Consider the following 21,717-nt stretch of genomic DNA (forward strand, 5'->3'; position numbering starts at 1 on the left):
ATATCGAAAAAATTTGTTTCCGAGTATATAAATTTATTTTTTATTCAAGTTTTAAAGTAGCTTCTTACGTTATTCTAAGCAGTTACTTCTTCGGTATTTCAGCTCATTTTATACCTAAACATTTGGGACTTTGTATGTTTTCCAAAGATTTTAAATAATTTTTTTATTTAATTCCACGCCTTTGACGTACATTTTTCTATTATTTTTCCAGGCTTTTGAAGTCATTTTTATGCTTTCCAGGCATTAGAAATAATTTGTTTCCGAGTAAATAAATTTATTGTTCATTTATATTCCAAGGCTTAAAATAGTATTTTACGTTATTCCAACATCATTTAAACCTGTCAAAAATGTTATTAGGAATATTTTTTATTTTATTCCAGGCAGTCATTACTCGTCATTTTGTATCCAGATATTTAAATTTGTATTTTTTTTCCATAACTTTTAAATATTTTCTCTTATTCTCCTGTTAGCCCTTACCCAGTTTTTAGGTAAATCTTCTTTAAAAAAAATTTTATCATACGAAGTATCTTCAAGATTAACTTACAACCAAGATTACTATTTTATAATTCCAGGCATTTGACGTATTTTTTCTAATATATTTCAGGTATTTTACGAAATTTGTAAATTTTTCCAGGGATTTGTTAATTTTTAAAATATTCAGTCATATTTTCCAAACTCTGGAGTAATTTCTTCAATTTTATTTAATTTTATAGATCTTCCAGGTTTTTTCCAAATTTTTTATATGCCCAACCATTAGAAATTTTGTACGTATGTATTTCAAGGACTCGAATTTTGCAGTTTTTCATCTTTTCTAGGCATTCTATAGATCTTCCAGTTATTGAAAATCAGCTTCCAGGGCTTTCACGTAATATTTAATTTAATTCCACATCATTTTAAGAGAATTTATTAAATATTTTAGGGATTTAAAAGGCTCTAAAGTAATGCTTATTGTGTTCCAAATATTTACAATTTTTTTAAAGCTTCTGCAGTCAATCTGTTGTCAGTTTTCAGGAGGAAAATTGGCGCCCAACATGTGGGATATTTATTTTAACTATTTTCTTCTTTAATGTTTTTAAGTTTTGTTGAATAAATTATCGTTGTATCGTCTGCAAACAAGTCATTTATTTAGACAGAAAACGTAGGTCCACACAAAGCTCTAGAGCATAAGATTATTATTAATTAATAAGGATCCCAAAAACTCAAAAAAAAATTAAAAAAAAAAAAAAGGAAACTAAATTATGTTTCATTATTTTTATTTTATTCCCAATGTTTTTTAGGCCCTTGAAATTATTTTTTGATTTAATTCCAGGCATTTGATGTAATTTTTCTGACTTTTCCAGGTCTTTGACGTCATCTTTATGTGCTCTGGGTTATCATAAATAATTTTCTGTATGCTTCGCAAATATGTGAAGTAGGTTTTTACTTAGTTCCAAGGATTTGAAATAGTTTTTTTTATTTTATTCCAGGCGGTCATTTATCGGGTTTTTTAGCTCTTTTCATGTATTTTTTCCTTAAGATTTCAAGTAATTTTTTATGTTTTTTAGGCACTTGTATTATTTGTGTTTAAATTCCAGGCAATTGATGTACGTTTTTCCTTTTTTTCAGACTTTTGACATCACTTCCAAATATCGAAAAAATTTGTTTCCGAGTATATAAATTTATTTTTTATTCAATTTTTAAAGTAGCTTCTTACGTTATTCCAAGCAGTTACTTCTTCGGTATTTCAGCTCATTTTATATTTAAACATTTGGGACTTTGTATGTATTCCAAAGATTTTAAATAATTTTTTAATTTTATTCCAGGCATTTGATGTACATTTTTCTATTATTTTCCAGGCTTTTGAAGTCATTTTTATGCTTTCCAGGCATTAGAAATAATTTGTTTCCGAGTAAATAAATTTATTGTTCATTTATATTCCAAGGTTTAAAATAGTAATTTACGTTATTCCAACACGATCTAGACCTGTCAAAAATTTTAGGAATAATTTTTGTTTTATTCCAGGCAGTCATTACTCGTCATTTTGTATCCAGATATTTAAATTTGTATGTTTTCCATAACTTTTAAATATTTTTTTTTATTCTCCTGTTAGCCCTTATCCAGTTTTTAGGTAAGTCTCCTAAAAAAAACTTTTTATCTTATGAAGTATCTTCAAGATTACCTTATCCAGTTAAATAGCTACATATATTATATTACATCTATTTACATTTCATTGCATTCTATACCTACAAATTTATACTCTAAAAACCTGGAAAATATAAATAACTATTTTATATATATCATTAGACAATTCCTTTAAATGGTTTTTACAATATTCCAGCTTTATTCGTGCCATCCAAAAATTTTAAAATAATTTTCTATTTTACTTTAGTCTTAATTCCAGGCATTTGACGTACATTTTTCTATTATATTTCAGGTACTTAACGAAATTTATAAATTCCTCCAAGGATTTGTTAATTTTTAAAATATTCACACTCTGGAGTAATTTCTTCAATTTTATTTAATTTTATAGATCTTCCAGGTTTTTTCCAATTTTTTTATATGTCCAACCATTAAGAATCTTTTACGTATTCCAAAAACTTGAATTTTGCAGTTTTTCGTCTTTTCCAGGATTCTATAGTTCTTCCAGTTATTGAAAGTCAGCTTCCAGGTCTTTGACGTAGTATTTAATTTAATTCCAGTCATTTTAACAGAATTTATTAAATATTTTAGGGATTTAAAAGGCTCTAAAGTAATGTTTATTTTGTTCCAAATTTTTTAAAGCTTTTGCAGTCAATCTGTTGTCAGTTTTCGGGAGGAAAATTGGCGCCCAACATGTAGGATATTTATTTTAACTATTTTCTTCTTTAATGTTTTTAGGTTTTGTTTAATAAATTATCGTTGTATCATTTACAAACAAGTAATTTTTTTAAATAGAAAACGTAGGTCCACACAAAACTCCAGAGCATAGGATTATAATTAATTAATAAGGATCGCAAAAATTTTAAAAAAAATTACCTAATTTCTTACATAATTTTTTTTTAATTAAAAATTAATTAATTTTCCAGAAATTTCAAAGATTTATTCATATTTTCCAGGATTCTGACATTATTTTAAATTCAATTCCACTCATTTGACGTACATATTTCAATGTTCTTCGCGTATACGAAGTCACTTTATGGTCCTCTTACATTTAATAATTTTCTTTATTTAGCAAAAATAGCTACAATATTAATTACTATTAAAATAAAAATACATACAATAATAATAATAGGTTTTAATAACACACTTTCATTAGTAAGAGTAGCTGAAAACCCATCAAAGAAACGTGCGTCAGATTCCTTTTAGTTATGCATTATAAACTTTCTTGTCAGAAAGACAGGCTTATATTGATAATAATGCGTAAGACAAAGAAATGAGGGCTTTAGTAATTTTAGAAAATTGAATAAATAGTACAGGAGTGTATTTAAAAAAATAATGTCACTCTGTAATCAGGAGCAATACTTGCAAAACACTTTATTGTTAATTTAATTCAATTTGTTTCATAATTAATTAACGATTTTATAGTTAATTAATTACCTATGAAATATTATTATTAAAAAAATAATATTACAAAATGAAATTTAGAAATTTATTATATAAATAAATTATATTAAATGCTACAATGTACAGTTTATATATAGAAATTTTTTTTTAATCTTCCAGACATTGAAAGTCAGTTTTTAGGTCCTTGATTTTTTTTTTTTTAAATTTATTAAATTTTTTGGGATTTAATATGTCTATTCAGATTTTTAAGACTCTGGAGTAATTTTTAATGTGTTCCATGTTTTGGGTTTAGGAGGAATATTGGCGCCCAACATGTGGGTTTTTTCTTATATACCTTTTTCAGTGTTTCAAGTTTTGTATAATAAATTATCGTTGTGTGCAAAAACAAGTGCAGAGTATAAGATTATTAATAATTTATATTACAGAGAGTCTAAAAAATAAACAGGAGGAATAATAAATAAGAGGAATAAACTTGCAATTTTCAGTGAACAATGAGTACAACTGTCTGAAATGAATAAAAGATAAAAAAGTGTGGATTCCAGAAAATAAGAAGACACAACTTAATGTTTTTTTGGATTTTTGAGAGAGCAAGATAACCAGAAAACCAATGGAAAGAAGAGAGAGAAAAAACATAATATGACATCGATGGATTGTATTGAATATGCCTCAACTGCCTGGAAGGAATAAATTAATAATTGAATGATAGTAAAAGAGGAAAAAATTCCTGGTATTGTTAATATAATTGTTCCAGGCACCTAAAGTTATTTTTTATTTTATTCCAGGCAATTTCTATCACAAAAAATGACCTAATTTAATGTTTTTTTTAATTTTTAAAATGGTACATCTAAAGTCAAAAAAAATTTGGTTTATTATCATAACTATATAGCAAAAGTGGCTAACAAAATAAAAAAAATATTAAATGTAGAAATTTATTAGATAAAACAGTAGACAAGCACAAGCAAGTTCAAGTAGGTGTTAAAAATTGAAACATTGTTAAAATCTATGCCATAAAATGATAATAAATGGTTATAAATAGATACTTAAGTGCTAAAATGTACAGTTTATATAGTAGAAAATTTTTTCAAGTCAGTTTTTAGGTATTTAAAGGGATATTTGTAGGAATTTAAAACGTTTATTTAGATTTTCCAGACTCTGGAGTAATTTTTAATATGTTCCACGTTTGGGGTTTAGGAGGAAAATTGGCGCCCAACATGTGGGTTTTTCTTATATACCTTTTTCAGTGTTTCAAGTTTTGTATAATAAATTATCGTTGTGTGCAAAAACAAGTGCACGATTATTAATAATTTATATTACAGAGAGTCCGGAATAAACTTGCAAATTATTCCGGAAGCACTAAATTCATAATCAAATTACTTTTAATTCTAAAAAAAAAATTGCTGTAAGAGGCTGGAATAAAATCGAGACTGAATCCAAGTGCCTGGAATAAAATTAACAAATAATTCCAAGGCCTGAATTACATATAAAATATCCTTAAAATTCAGGAAGATAGGGTCTTAAAAACTTGGAATAAAGTAAAAAATGACTCTAAAAAAGGGTTTTATTTTCCAAATATATAGAATTTTTTTTTTGTCTTCCTGGAATTAGTAAATATTTTCCATATTCTTTCCAGGCATCTGAAGTTACTGTTCATTTAATTTCAAACATTTAGGGTAATTTTTAGGACTTCCAGGCATTAAAAGTCAATTTTCAGGTTTATGCATATATTTGTTTTAATTAAAATGTATTAAATTTTCCAGGAATTTCAACGACTTATTCCTATTTTCCAGGCTTTTGGCATTACTTTTAAATCAATTCCATACATCTGTCGTACATATTTCAATGTTTTTTAATGCATACGAATTCACTTTATGGTCCTCCTGACTATTCAAGCAAGATTAATAAATTACGCCTTTAATAATAATAATAATAATATTTATAATATAATATTCATGATTCAGCATAAATAGCTACATACAAAAACTAATAGATTTTCCAAAAATCATAAAAATAATAATTAAAATAACACACTTTCGTTAGTACGAGTACCACCACATACTAAGTATAATAATTAATATACGTATATCTGAAAACTTATTAAAGAAACGTGCCTCATGTTCCTTAAAGTTATGCATAAAAAATGCGCATTTAATTTTAAAATTATTGGCCAATCCAATTTGTTTCCCAATTAATTAACCTTTTTATAATTAATTAATAAACCCTTCTGCGATTACAAAAGTGAGTTACCTATTGTGAAAAATACCTGTAAATCACATGAATATTAACTTATACTAAAAAAATCATTAATTTACCCTAGAAAGACGTTTTACATAAAAAATTTAAATAACTTATAGAAATTCAATAAAGAAATAAATTAACCACCACTAAACAAATTCAATTATATAGTATTACTCCTTATATTTATTATTAATTTTTAAATTTATATATTTATTGTGATGTGAAGATTTTCTAATGTATTTTAATAAAAATAAATAAATTATGTCTACTACAAATTCCCTATAAACGTACATACAGTGATTGGCATTAGTCGGCGATATTTTAAAGCGAGTAAACAAAATTCCTCAGAATAGAAAAACACAGTCCGCTCTATTAATATAAACTATTTACTTGCGCCTAGTTAAACGATTAATAATTACTAAAAGCTTATAATTTATGAATAATAAATAAAATAAATTATTTATTAAGCAACGGCAAAAATGTGAGATTTATACGCGTGTTTTGTAATTTTAGGTAGAGGATAATTTACCGGGTGTTTGCGTGTGTAACGGGCGAAATAACTTCTTTTTTATGTAACAGGGGGGCAATAAACATTATTTTTTATAACCCTTCAACGAGTAATTTATTTTTCATAATTACTTAGACAAATGACAATGAAAAAAATTGAAATATGTACGTCAAATGCTTGGAATTAAATGAAAAGCTAAAATACATCTTAGTTAGTGTAACGTTTGAAACGTTTGCTAATAAGCATATTCTTGACCTGCTATAATTGACATTATGTAAAAAGTATTCAATAGAGAAATTTAAAAATATCAGGGTTAATTGCATAGAAAATTGTCTTGTTACAGACTCAATTTGGATCTAGCAGTTTTGCCGACCTGCTGAATGCGCCATTTTCGGACGAGCCGTCTGCCGTGCTGCCTCCCGAAGAGCTCGATCCGTTTGCCGACGTTGCCCTCGCGCCCCCAGTGTCACCCGCCCCTTTACCCAGTTTCCAGGTGAGTTTTCTATGGAAAAACTTCCATTGTAAGTTTATTTTTTGACTATTAAACAGTCATAAGTTATCTGTGGTCATGATAACCCTTTGCTCTGGACCTCTGTTTTTCATTTAAAAAAATGCTAATAAATAAACTAGATGGGAAGGAGAAGGGTTTTTTCAGGGCTGCTATAAAACGCATAAAAATTCAAAAAAAAAACGTTTACAAATTCTGGCTTTAATTTTTGGAACTTGGTCTTAATTAGAAGAACATCCTCTAGGGATAAAATGCTTATATCTCTGGAAATAAGGAACTTAGAGATTTGAAAATTGGTACACGAGTTCTCCTATTAAATACATTTGACACCTGCTTCAGGTTTCTTTCAAAAATTTCATAAAAGTGAAGAAATTAGCCTTGGGAGATGAGAATTTTTTTTTAATAAATTGAAAGACCTTGGAACAAAACGTTCATATCTCTAAAAATAACAAAGTTAGAAATTTCAAAATTTGTATACGAGTTCTTTCAGTCAATTCATTAGATACATTAATCAGCATCTTTTTTAGAAATTACCTAAAAGTAAAGAAATCAGCCTTAAAGGTTGAAAAAAAAATCCTTTGGAAAAAACTTAAAGTCCTTGGAATTGAATGGTTATATCTCTTAAAAAAAAGAAATTAGAGATTTAAAAATTTACACACAAGTTCTTCCAATAAATTTGTTGCATACGTTATTCGGCATTTTTTTCAAAAATTGCCCTAAAGTTAGGAAATAAGCCTTGGAAGTTAAGACAAATTTGTTGAAAAAAATTGAAGGTTCTCGGAACCAAATGCTTGTATCTCTGAAAATAAATAAGTTAGAGATTTGAAAATTGGTATACGAGTTCTTCCAATAAATTCGTTGAAAACACAATTCAACATTTTTTCTAAAAATTACCTAAAAATAAGAAAATCAGCTTTAAAAGTTGCAAAAAAAAATTGAAAGTCTTTGGAACCAAATGCTCATATCTCTAAAAAGAAAAAAGTTGCGGATCTGCAAATTAGTGAGCAAGTTCTTCTAAAAAACTCACTGAATACCTATTTCAGCATTTTTTATAAAAGTGTCTGAAAAATGAAGAAGTTTGCCTTGGAAGTTGAGAATTTTTTTTTAAATAAATTGAAAGTCTTTGGAACCAAATGCTCATATCTCTAAAAATAAGAAAGTTACAGGTCTGAAAATTGGTAAGCAAGTTCTTCTAAAAAATTCATTGAACACCTATTTTAGCATTTCTATAAAAGTATTTGGAAAATGAAGAATTTTGCCTTGGAAGTTGAGAATAAATGCTTATATCTCTGGAAATAAGAAAGTTAGAGATTTCAAAATTGGTATAAGAGTTCTTCCAATAAATTCGTTTCGAAAGTCCGAATTCATGGAACATATTAAAAATTTCATTTAAAAGCCAAAGAATAGAGTCCCAAAAACTCAGAAAAATAAATTTAAAAAATTACTATAATCAAAATTTGTTAAATTTTATGAGGAAAATTGGCGCCCAACGTGTAGGTTATTTTGTTTTAATATATTTTTTTAATATTTTTAAGTTTGATGCAATAATTTATTGTTGTATCATCTGCGTACCAATAATTTTTCCCTTCTTAATGCAAAACATAGGTATGTCATTAATATAGGAATATCATTAATTTATTTTAAAGGTTATCTGGAATAAACTTGAAAATTATTACAGAAGCAAGAAATTTATAAAAAAATTACTTTAAATTGTGAAAACAAATTCCTTGCTACAAAAACCTGGAATAAAATGGAAAAATAATCCCATAAGTGCCTGGAATAAAATTAAAAGTTAATTTAAAGGCCTGGACTATTTACAAATTATTTGTAGATTTCAGGAGTATAGGGTTTTAAAAACCTGGAATAAAGTGGAAAATAAATCTGAATTCCTGGAATACATTAAATAATTTATTTAAAAGAAACTGTAAAGAAAAATAAATTTAAAAAAAAATTAAAATGACGTCAAAGTCAATGAATTGAAAATTACTTACATAAGCATAATATCGATAAAAAATTACATAAACTCCAGGAAGAAGTGATAGAAAATTAAACATTAGCCTTTTTTAGATATGTCAAGTATTGGAAAATCAATTTCCAGATCTTTGAAGTAATATTTCATTTAATTCCAGGCAAATAACACAAAATTTGTTAATTTAGTATAAAGTGGAAAATACCTGCAAAGAACATAGAAAACGCTTTTCAATAGATACCGAAAAAATTACACTAAAAGCCTGGAAAAGGCGAAAAAAACAAATCCACTTTTTTCAATAGCTCAATAATCCAATTGAGAATTGGGATGGTATTTTATCTATAAAAAAAAATTAAATATATAGACATATTAAAAAGCATAGCATTCAAATTCCGATCAAAAACATACATATGGTTTGACTCATAATTGATTGAAAACTCACTTTCTGCATCAGTCTGTACACTGACGAATAAACATTAAAGCAGAACCAAAGTAAGTATTAATAAATTGTTAGGGATGATAACTTGATTGATTGTTTCATGCAGGTTATTGATTCAGTTTTACTCAAAATACTGCACCAATTATAAATGCAGTATATATATTAATTAATTTAATACGGTTTACTTACAGGAAACGTATCGTACATAACGTATACAACGTAAACCTATATATATGAAGTAATAAATAATTGTCTTTAAGCGAAAACCAACATATAAAGCAGTTTTTTGTGTTTTTCAGATATTGAGGATCTAGAAAGTAGGCCGAACGTAATTTCCAATACCAGAAATACCAAAAAATGTATCCTAAATGCCTGAAAAATACGAAAATTAGTAACACAGAAAATTTCAAATTCGTGAACATAAAATGATTTTAAACGCATAGAAGAACTGAAAATTGACTGGAAAAATTACTCCAGAATCTGGAAAAATATAATCAGTTACTTCAGATTTCTAAAATATTAGATAAAATGACTGGAATAAAATTAAGTAAGACCTGAAAACTGGCTTCCAATACTTAGATAATACTGTAAAATGCGAAAAACTTCATAATTCATATCCTTGGAAAACCTAAAATTTACATATAAAAAATTAGAAGAAATACAAAATCATATGACAAATAAAGAATTTTATTAAAGTACATAAGTACTTGTTAATTAAAAACGTTCATTAATAAAACCGCTAATTTATTAATGCACCCAGACTAAAACCTGCACTCTATTACCTTTGGGTCAAAGTGAAAAGACAAATAGCAAAGGCATTATAGTCCAGGCTGTTATGACATAAATCTGAATTTATTCAATCTCTTGACAGTTACAAGTTTATTAAAGTAGATAAGTACTTGTTAATTCAAAAGTTATTACATTCGTGCACCCGGACTAAAACCCGCAATCGGTTTCTCACTCTATTACATATGGATCAAAGTGGCAGGGTTAATAATAAAAACAATATAGTCCAGGCTATTACGACAAAAATGGGAGGAAAATTGGCGCCCAACATGTGGGTTGTTTTCTTTTAATATGTTTTTTTAGTATTTTTATGTCCAGGCTATAGGATTACCATTAATTTATTTTGAAGATTATTAAACTTGAAAATTATTCTAGAAGAACGAAATTCATAACAAAATTGCTTTAAACTGGAGAAACAAATTGCTACAAGGGCCTGGAATAAAATGGAGCAAGAATCCAATTGACAGGAATAAAATTAAAAGTTAATTTAAAGGCCTGGACTATTTATAAATTATTTGTAGATTTCAGGAAGATAGGGTTTCAAAAACCTGGAATACAAGTACAAAATGAGTCAATGAATTATAGTAAAAAATTTATTTTAAAGAAACTGTAAAAGGAATTATTAATTATGTCAAAGTCAATGAATTGAAAATTACTCCCAAAACATAACATCGATAAGAAGTTACATAAACTCCAGGAAGAAGTGAGAGAAAAATTAGCCCTCTTTAGATATGTCAGTTATTGGAAAATCAATTTCCAGATCTTTGAAGTAATATTTCATTTAATTCCAGGCAAATAACACAAAGTTCGTTAATTAGTTTCTGGACCTAAGTGGAAGATACCTGCAAAGGACATAAAAAACCCTTTTCAATAGAACCCAAAAAATTACACCAAAAGCCTGGAAAAGGCAAAAAACAAATCCGATTTTCTCAATAAATCAATAATCCAATTGGAAATTCGGATGGTATTTTATCTATAAAAAGAAATTAGATATATGGATATATTAAAAAGCATAGCATTCAAATTTCGATCATAATACATACAATGCGGATTGAAAACTCGCTTTCTGCATCAGTCTGTATACTGACGAACAAACATTAAAGCAGAACCAAAGTAAGAATTAATAAATTGTTAGGGATAATAAATTGATTGATTGTTTCATGCAAGTAATTGATTAATTTTTACTCAAAATGCTGTATTTATATATTAATTTATTTAATACCGTTTATTTACAGGAAACGTATCGCCTTTTTCAACAACAGCAACAAAGTCTATCCACTCAACCCTCCGAGCAACAACCCCCCCAGCAACCGCCGCCACCACAGTTCAAAATGGAAGAGGAATGCGGGTAAATAACATAAGAGCAACTAAAAAGGTTAATCAAGATTGTCGTTCTTAAAAGTCTATAGACTTGTAATATATTGGTTTATCATTTATTGTAGGGAGAACGACAACCTTGTTTAACCTTAATTGTGTCACTCCAGTATGGACTTCTAAATTACTATAACAGCAACTCTTGGTTTAGATTTAATGTCGCCCCATACCATCCGGTCTCGTCCGCCCACCACTACGACTACCCCCAATTCCATCAGTACTCGGCGACGAGTCCGTACTACCCTCCGCCGCCCACCTGCAGCCCCGGCTTCGACACCCTTATGGCCCAAGGTGGGGAACCTTACTCGTTACCTTCTAGTTACCAAGTACCTTCTGGCACCGAGCTTCACGTCAGCACATCGCTTAGTCCCAGGTAATAAGGCCGCTTGACTAACCGACCATATATGAAATAAAGATCCTCTCACTTTAGATTACCTTTTAGGCAAAGAAGAGCCTCACTACCTCTCCAAAGAAGCGAGTCTACCAGCAGCAGTGAATCACCGAAGTTACGTATGGTGGGTCCGTGTCCCAGTGCACCCTCGTCGGCCGCCTCCTCACCCGGAGGACCCTCGGAGCCTCTGCCTCAGTCTTCGAAGGGTCCCACACCTCCCTCACCCTCACAGCTTTGTGCTGTGTGTGGTGATACCGCCGCTTGTCAGCATTATGGTGTGAGGACTTGTGAAGGTAAGTACAACTCAACCATATTTAAGTGGCCGATTAAATGCGCAAACGAAAGAGTCTGTTAAGGGTCAAATTATAAAGTTTTCATGTTTTTACTTAATTAATATCTGTTATAGTTAAGCACCGATTGTCTTTGTTTTCGATAGTATACGAATCTTCTTCAAAAGGTATACTTATAGGGTACTTAGTGCTGAAAATTACAAGTGCTTTGAGGGTTTTAATGATGAGAAGTGATGACCTCAAGGTGAGTGTGCAGACTCACTTGATTTTTGGGAACAGAACTCTAGAGTTTTTAGTTCAATTTTGTGAATAAAAATGCCAGGGACAAAATTGCCAAAATTCCCAGTCGAAGATGCCAGTTTGAGAAAAACCTTTAAATAGTGTTTCCTAATTTTCTCCAAAACTATTTGGAATATGGAAAATTATTTTATAGCATTGGAATCCTTGTGAAAAATAGAACAAATGATAAAAAATGACATTTAGTCCTAAACCTCAAAATAAATTAGATATTAAAGATTTTTGAAAAATTGGCAAACTTTTAGGTAAAAAATTATTTTTTTTTTAAATTGTTCTTTTTTATAAATTGATTATTTGGTTAAAATGCTTCAAAAAAGTCTTATAAAAGTTTTTTAAAAAATGTACCAGAAAGAAGTTATACCCAATTTTCCCAAGAAAATCATCCTCGAAAAATCGGGTTCTTTGGGCAAATGTCCATAATTTTGGTTTTAATTTTTTTTCTGGAAAACTATTAATCGGAAAAAAAAGTTGTTTAAATAAAAGTTGTTTAGAATCTTTATGCGCATCAGATACAATAAAAATATAATTGTTAAGTCCAATAGTTTTTCAGAAAACTGGAAAAAACCTCTTAATAGTTTTTTCTCATTTTCTCAAAAATTGTTTGGAATATGGAAAATATTCTTTTAGCATTGGAATCTGAATTAAAAATTACACAAATGATAAGGAATGGTGTTTAGTCGAAAATCTAAAAATAAAGAAGTTATGAAGGATTTTTGAGAAAATGGAAACATTTTTGGGTAAAAAATTTGAAAAAAATTTTTTTTTTGAGAAATTTAATTTTTATTTTATAAATTAATTAATTGCTCAAAAAGCTTCAAAAAAGTCTAATAAAATTTTTTTGAAAAAAGTACCTGAAAAAAGTTATACCCAATTTTCCCAAAAAACAAAAAATCCTAAGGTATCCTTGGAAAAATGTTAATAATCTTGGAATTTATTTTTTTTCTGGAAAACTATTAACTGGAGCAAAAAATGGTTAAAACAAAAGTTGTTTGGAATACTAATGCCCATCAGATGCAATAGAAAAATAATTTTTAGGTCCATTAGCTTTTCAGAAAATTGGGAAAAACCTCTTAATAGTTTTTCCTTATTTTCTCAAAAATTATTAAGAATATGAAAGATATTCTTCTGGCATTGGAATCCCAATCAAAAACTACATAAATGATAATAAATAGCATTTAAGTGAAAATCTAAAAATAAAGAAGTTATACAGGGTTTTTGAAAAACTGGAAAAATTTTAGGTAAAAAATTTGAAAAAAATTGATTTTTTTTAAGAATTTAATTTTTATTTAATAAATTAATTAATTGCTCAAAAAGCTTCAAAAAAGTCTAATTTTTTTTTTTAAATGTATCAGAAAAAAGTTATACTCAATTTTCCCAAAAAACAAAAAATCCTAAGGGGTATCCTTGTGAAAGGTTAATAATCTTGGATTTTGTTTTTTTTCTGGAAAACTATTAACTGGAGAAAAATAATGCTAAAATAAAAGTTGTTTGGAATATTAATGCGCATCAGATGTAATAGAAAAATAATTTTTAGGTCTAATAGTTTATTAGAAAATTAGGAAAAACTTCTTAATAGTTTTTCCTCATTTTCTCAAAAATTATTGGGAATATGGAAAATATTCTTTTGGCATTGAAATCACAATCAAAAACTACACAAATGATAAGAAATAGCATTTTGTCAAAAATCTAAAAATAAAGAAGTTAGGGAGGATTTTTGAAAAAATTGAAATATTTTTAGGTAAAAAATTTAAAAAAAAAATTTTTTCAAGAATTTTAATTTTTTTTTAATGGTGATTAATCACTCAAAATGCTTTGAAAAAGTCTAATAAAATTTTTTTTAAAAACGTACCAAAAAAAACTTATACCCAATTTTCCTAAAAAAATCGTCCTCAAAAAATCCAAAGGGGTTCCCATGGGAAAATGTTTATAATTTTGGTTTTTATTTTTTTTCTAGAAAACTATTATTTGGAGAAAAAAATTGTTAAAACAAAAGTTGTTTGGAATATTAATGCGCATCAGATGCAGTAGACAAATAATTTTTAGGTCCAATAGTTTATTAGAAAATTAGGAAAAACCTCTTAATAGTTTTTTCTCATTTTCTCAAAAATTATTGGGAAAATGGAAAGTATTCTTTTAGCATTGGAATCCCAATCAAAAATTACACAAATGATTAAGAATGGCATTTAGTCGAAAATCTAAAAATAAAGAAGTTATGGAGGATTTTTGAAAAACTGGAAAATTTTTAGGTAAAAAATTTGAAAAAAAATTTTTTTTTCAAGAATTTTAATTTTTTTTTAATGGTGATTAATCACTCAAAATGCTTTGAAAAAGTCTAATAAAATTTTTTTTAAAAACGTACCAAAAAAAACTTATACCCAATTTTCCTAAAAAAATCGTCCTCAAAAAATCCAAAGGGGTTCCCATGGGAAAATGTTTATAATTTTGGTTTTTATTTTTTTTCTAGAAAACTATTATTTGGAGAAAAAAATTGTTAAAACAAAAGTTGTTTGGAATATTAATGCGCATCAGATGCAGTAGACAAATAATTTTTAGGTCCAATAGTTTATTAGAAAATTAGGAAAAACCTCTTAATAGTTTTTTCTCATTTTCTCAAAAATTATTGGGAATATGGAAAATATTCTTTTAGCATTGGAATCCCAATCAAAAATTACACAAATGATTAAGAATGGCATTTAGTCGAAAATCTAAAAATAAAGAAGTTATGGAGGATTTTTGAAAAACTGGAAAATTTTTAGGTAAAAAATTTGAAAAAAAATTTTTTTTTCAAGAATTTTAATTTTTTTTAAATGGTGATTAATCACTCAAAATGCTTTGAAAAAGTCTAATAATTTTTTTTTTAAAAACGTACCAAAAAAAACTTATACCCAATTTTCCTAAAAAAATCGTCCTCAAAAAATCCAAAGGGGTTCCCATGGGAAAATGTTTATAATTTTGGTTTTTATTTTTTTTCTAGAAAACTATTAATTGGAGAAAAATATTGTTAAAACAAAAGTTGTTTGGAATATTAATCCGCATTAGATGCAATAGAAAAATAATTTTTAGGTCCAATAGTTTTTCAGAAAATTGGGAAAAACTACTTAACAGTTTTTCCTAATTTTCTTAAAAACTATTGGAAATATTGAAAATTTTCTTTTAGCATTAAAGTCCCAATCAAAAACAAAACAAATCACAAAGAATAATATTTAGCCGTAAATCTTAAAATAAAGAAGTTATAGAAGATTTTTGAAAAATTTTCGTATGAAATATTAAAAAAATATTTTTTTTGAAAAAAAATTTTTTTTTTTGGCAAATTGTTAAAACAGGCAAAAAAATCTTAAAAAAGTCTAATAAATCTTTTTTGAAAAATATACTGGAAAAAGGTTATATCCAACTGTCCCTTCTGGAAACATTTGGAACAATGTTCATAATTTTGGTTTAAATTATTTTTCTAGATAACTATTAATTGGAAAAAAACATTTATATAATAAATATTATAAAAAATAATAAAATTTGTTTAAAAAATCAATGCGCATCATACACAACACAATACAAAAATAATATTTAAGTTCAACAGTTTTCCAAAAAAAAATACTAGAAAATAACTCTTAGAAGTGTTTCCTCATTTTCCCGAAAATTATCGGATGTATGCATAAAAAAAATTTCTTTTAGTATTGTATTCCTTATCAAAATTAAAATAAAAGAATAATAGAAAAAATTTAGTAATAACTAAAAATATTTACAATTCTTAGTGGTTAATTTACAAGAATAATTAGGTCAGAATAACTAATATTATTAGAGAGATTTAATTTAATTAGTGAATAAAACTTAATGAATATGTAATATTAGCACCGTATAAATTTTTATATAATTGTTTAATAATCTAATTGTTAAAAGCACAATAAAACAAGCGCCTAACTAGGGCATAATCGACTAAAAACACTTGACACACACACAGAACATTTGTTATATTTCGCTTCTGCAATCTTGCTTTCTTGAGTAGATTTTGTGCAGTAGAATTTTCAGAGCATAAGTAGGATAATTGACAATCAATCTTTAAATTATATAGTTAATATTCAAATTAAAGGAATGTACTTTACGATGTATTTTTCAAGTGTGCTTGTAAAGGAAATGATATTTAGCTTTTAGTCAAAAAATAAGAGAAACTTTGGAAATTTACAAAAACACCTTAAATATCATCGGCTACTTGGAGTGCTAGTCATTTAGTGGATTTTCATAGAATGGTGCTAATAAATTGTTTTCTCTGGTAGGTTGCAAAGGGTTTTTCAAGAGGACAGTACAGAAAGGCTCGAAATACGTTTGTCTTGCGGACAAGGCCTGTCCGGTAGACAAAAGGCGAAGGAACCGATGTCAGTTCTGTCGGTTTCAAAAGTGTTTAGCCGTAGGTATGGTAAAAGAAGTGGTGCGAACCGATTCATTGAAGGGTCGAAGAGGACGGTTACCCTCCAAGCCGAAATCACCGCAAGGTGAGTACTGGTGCAATGACTATATGTACTGATGAGTGATTTCTTGTTTGTTTTGCTTCAGAATCACCTCCAAGTCCGCCGGTTTCCTTAATAACGGCTTTAGTGCGCGCCCATGTAGATACGACGCCAGATTTAGCGAATTTAGACTATTCCCAGTATATGGAGCCGACCCCCATTGAACCAGTGATCTCAGAGGCGGAGAAGGTGCAGCAATTTTATGCTTTACTCACGACCTCGGTGGACGTTATCAAGAGTTTTGCCGACAAGATTCCGGGCTTTTTGGTAAACTATTCTTCCCTCTATTTTATTGAAACCCTCTTAAAAAACTTTTTTGTTTTTTTCTAGGACATTTGCCAAGAAGATCGCGAACTGCTCTTCCAATCGGCCTACCTGGAGCTGTTCATCTTGAGGCTGTGCTACAGGACGCATCCGAACGATACCAAACTGACGTTTTGTAACGGGGTGGTGCTGGATATGCAACAGTGTCAACGGTCTTTTGGGGAATGGCTTCACGGCATATTGGAGTTCTGTGCCGGGTTGCATTCAATGGAAATCGACATATCTGCGTTCGCTTGTTTATGCGCTCTTACACTTATAACAGGTAGGGGTAAGTGGTTGTTTTTTTTTGTTTTTTTTTCTGGGTTTTGGTGTAGTTTTAGTGTATTTAAGTTGGCTCGTTTCAGAGAGTAAATATCTTCAATATCATCACGCAGTTCTGATAATTTGTATAATTTTTGCACATAAATTGAAACAGTTGTAAACGTTTTTTTGTGCATCGTAACAAATTTGAACTACTACGAACATTCAAGGTTCTGAAAAAAATACTTCCAGTACCCCAATGGTACCCAAAAAGCTTTCAGACTTGTACCACTTAAAAACCATTTAACCCCAAAAATTTTAATCTTTTAGCTGCATCCATTCTTAAGATATCGCGAGCAAGGACTTTAAGGGAAGAGATTCTTCAACAAATATTATTACTCGAAAACAACCAAAGATAAAAGTAAGGTCCAGGCATACCTTTTTCAGTTATCTTGCTATTAGTTAAATTATTAATTAAAAAAAAAAAAAAAAAAAAAAAAAAAAAAAAAAAAATTGTTTGTTACGTGTGTTGTAACATGCACGAAATATACTACACGAATCGATTACCAGTTGCAATCTCAGCTGTATCATCGATTATCGATAGTTTGCAAATAAGGTGGTTAGTAGTTGTTTTTTCTGGGTTTTGGTGTAGTTTAGTTATTTGTTTTAGTGTATTTAACTTGGCTTAAAAAGAGTTGTTTTAGTGAGTAAGTATCTTCAATATCCTCACGCAATTCTAATAATTTGTACAATTTTTGCATTTAAATTGAAACCACCGTACCAATCGTACCAAATTTGAACTACTACGAACTTTCAAGGTTCTGAAAAAAATACTTCCAGTACCCCAATGTTACCTAAAAAGCTTTCAGACTTGAACCACTTAAAAACCTTTTTACCCTAAAAATTTCAATCCTTTAGCTGCATCCTTTTTTAAGATAACGCGAGCAAGGACTTTTTGAATTTTTTCCTCTTTGACAGTTTTAAACAGCGAGAATAAAAAGCCCATAGATCAAAAACAGAGTCTTCTACAAATTTTGTTTATGTGTAAACCAGTCCAGGCACACCTTTTTCAATTATCTTGCTATTAGTCGAGTTTAAAAAAAAAAAAAAAGTGTGTTGTAACATGCACAACATATCTACAGGAGCCGAGATGCAGGTGGTTAGTGGTTGTTTTTTTTTCTGGGTTTTGGTGTAGTTTAGTTATTTGTTTTAGTGTATTTAACTTGGCTTAAAAAGAGTTGTTTTAGTGAGTAAGTATCTTCAATATCCTCACGCAATTCCGATGATTTGTACAATTTTTGCATTTAAATTGAAACCACCGTACCAATCGTACCAAATTTGAACTACTACGAACTTTCAAGGTTCTGAAAAAAATACTTCCAGTACCCCAATGGTATCTAAAAAGCTTTCAGACTTGTACCACTTAAAAACCATTTAACCCCAAAAATTTAAATCTTTTAGCTGCATCCATTCTTAAGATATCGCGAGCAAGGACTTTAAGGGAAGAGATTCTTCAATAAATATTATTACTCGAAAACGACCAAAGATAAAAGTAAGGTCCAGGCATACCTTTTTTAGTTTGCTATTAGTTAAATTAATTAAAAAAAAAAAAAAAAAAAAAAAAAACGTTTGTTACGTGTGTTGTAACATGCACGAAATATACTACACGAATCGATTACCAGTTGCAATCTCAGCAGTATCATCGATTATCGATAGTTCGCAAATAAGGTGGTTAGTAGTTGTTTTTTCTGGGTTTTGATGTAGTTTAGTTATTTGTTTTAGTGTATTTAACTTGTCTTAAAAAAAATATCCTCACGCAATTCCGATGATTTGTACAATTTTTGCATTTAAATTGAAACCACCGTACCAATCGAACCAAATTTGAACTACTACGAACTTTCAAGGTTCTGAAAAAAATACTTCCAGTACCCCAATGTTACCCAAAAAGCTTTCAGACTTGAACCACTTAAAAATCTTTTTACCCTAAAAATTTCAATCCTTTAGCTGCATCCTTTTTTAAGATAACGCGAGCAAGGACTTTTTGAATTTTTTCCTCTTTGACAGTTTTAAACAGCGAGAATAAAAAGCCCATAGATCAAAAACAGAGTCTTCTACAAATTTTGTTTATGTGTAAACCAGTCCAGGCACACCTTTTTCAATTATCTTGCTATTAGTCGAGCTTAAAAAAAAAAAAAAAAAAAAAGTGTGTTGTAACATGCACAACATATCTACAGGAGCCGAGATGCAGGTGGTTAGTGGTTGTTTTTTTTTTTGGGTTTTGGTGTAGTTTAGTTATTTGTTTTAGTGTATTTAACTTGGCTTAAAAAGAGTTGTTTTAGTGAGTAAGTATCTTCAATATCCTCACGCAATTCCGATGATTTGTACAATTTTTGCATTTAAATTGAAACCACCGTACCAATTGTACCAAATTTGAACTACTACGAACTTTCAAGGTTCTGAAAAAAATACTTTCAGTACCTTAATAGTACCCAAAAAGCTTTCAGACTTGTACCACTTAAAAACCATTTAACCCTAAAAATTTTAATCTTTTAGCTGCATCCATTCTTAAGGTATCGCGAGCAAGGACTTTAAAGGAAGAGATTCTTCAACAAATATTATTACTCGAAAACGACCAAAGATAAAATTATAAAACAAATTGCGTTAGATTAGGAAGAGAGCGTTTTACAAATGTTGTATATGATGCAAAGTAGTCTAGGCACACCTTTTTCAGTTATCTGATTTTCAGCATTAGTCATGTTAAAAAAAAAAAAAAAAAAAAAAAAAAAAGTGTGCATGTATTTAAATTGCAATAATTTACAATATCTTGGTGCTGCAAGGCATTTTTAGTACGATTTTACTATTCAACTTTAGGTGAGAAATAATATTAAACATTAAAAAAAATTTACTTAAAATAACTTGTTCGTGGCCAGAGTCCTCGCAGCGCTGCGAAATTTCCTAAATTAAGATTTGACAATATTAGTATAATTTTTTTTAACCTAGAGTTCACTAATACCCTTTAAAAAAATTTTCTTCTTTTTCTTTATGGTGGATTTTTTTGTGCATCGTACGATTTATCCTCTAGAGAGTCCAAAGTAGTAGTTTAAAAAAAATACTTCTGGTACCCAAATGGTACTCAAAAAGCTTTCAGACTTGAACCACTTAAAAACCATTTAACCCTGAAAATTAGAATTCTTTAGCTGCATCCGTTCTTAAGATATCGCGAGCAAGGACTTTTTGAATTTTTCTCTTTGACTCTTTGACAGTTTTAAGCAGCGAGATTAAGAAGCAGATAGATTAAGAAGAGAGTCTTCAACAAATATTGTCCATGTAATAAAGCAGTCCAGGTAAAACTTTTCCAGAGATCCTACTCTAGTCAAATTGACAGTCTAAAGAAGGTTTATCTCCAAGGCTCCAGAGTTGACACTTTAAGAGACGGTTTTCTACAATGGGCCTTTTAATGGAGTAAAATGGATTTTTAATTTACTTTAGTGACTTTAAAGAAATATTTCCATCATATCATCTCATTGGAAGACATAAAAACTCCACTGTAAAATCCTGGATTTCCTCGAAAATTCGCAACTGTCTGGAAGGGATTATAATAGTTCAAAATATATAATTTTTCTAAAATTCTACAGATATTGAAATTCTGCATGGATATTAAAGTGATTTTTCTTCTAATTAAGTTTTGTTTAAATTTCTTTCAAACAACTGTAGCTGCCTGAAAAAAAAACAAAAAAAAACGGTTTAAAAGCCTGGATGCAATTTCTGGACTATCAAAGCAGTTTTATCTGGAAGTTTTGACCAATTTTTTTTTTAATTATATTCAAGTAATTAGAACCTGAACAAAAAAAGGTCATCGGTTGAATCAAATATGCCTAGTAGAAGTAAAAAATTTTTTCAATTTCATTTAGGCAATCTAACGCTAATAAATATTTTCAAACCCTGGAAAAACAAGAATAACGTCCAATGCCTGGAAAAATTAAAAACTTTTAAATGCCTAGAAAAATAAGAAGAACTAACTAACTCTAGAAATCCTGAAAAATGGAAATAAATATTCTTAATCAATCGAAGGCTACAAATTACGCCAAATGCCTGGAAGAAACGTAAGATGTATATCTGAAAATATGAAACAAAAATAACCATTTTAATTTTACTGAAATAAATCGGAAAATTACAGTAACTACCTAGAAATTTAAAAAAATGTACGTATTAGAAGGCATAAAAATAGCGACAAGCCAGGAATACATAAATAAATATTTTCAATTTCTCGAAAATCAACAATTACGTCCCATACCTGAAAGATACGCCTGGAAAACTTAAAAATAATTGTAATAG

The 21,717-nt window shown here is 28.7% G+C and overlaps 1 protein-coding gene across 4 annotated transcripts in view; it reads left to right on the plus strand.

Annotated features, from left to right (window-relative positions):
- LOC126745679 (probable nuclear hormone receptor HR38) overlaps positions 1–21,717 on the plus strand; it is a 207,149-nt gene that overhangs the window by 170,717 nt on the left and 14,715 nt on the right. Inside the window, exons 3-9 of one of the 4 annotated variants that reach the window (XM_050453642.1) lie at positions 6,609–6,758; positions 11,203–11,315; positions 11,493–11,714; positions 11,772–12,025; positions 16,588–16,803; positions 16,865–17,085; positions 17,149–17,410. In XM_050453642.1, coding sequence (XP_050309599.1) covers positions 6,609–6,758; positions 11,203–11,315; positions 11,493–11,714; positions 11,772–12,025; positions 16,588–16,803; positions 16,865–17,085; positions 17,149–17,410 — 1,438 coding nt within the window. The remainder of the gene's footprint in view (positions 1–6,608; positions 6,759–11,202; positions 11,316–11,492; positions 11,715–11,771; positions 12,026–16,587; positions 16,804–16,864; positions 17,086–17,148; positions 17,411–21,717) is intronic. The other 3 variants (XM_050453644.1, XM_050453643.1, XM_050453645.1) reach the window with 3 other exon arrangements.

The sequence above is a fragment of the Anthonomus grandis genome, chromosome 16 (assembly GCF_022605725.1).
Source record: "Anthonomus grandis grandis chromosome 16, icAntGran1.3, whole genome shotgun sequence".
Taxonomy (NCBI): domain Eukaryota; kingdom Metazoa; phylum Arthropoda; class Insecta; order Coleoptera; family Curculionidae; genus Anthonomus; species Anthonomus grandis.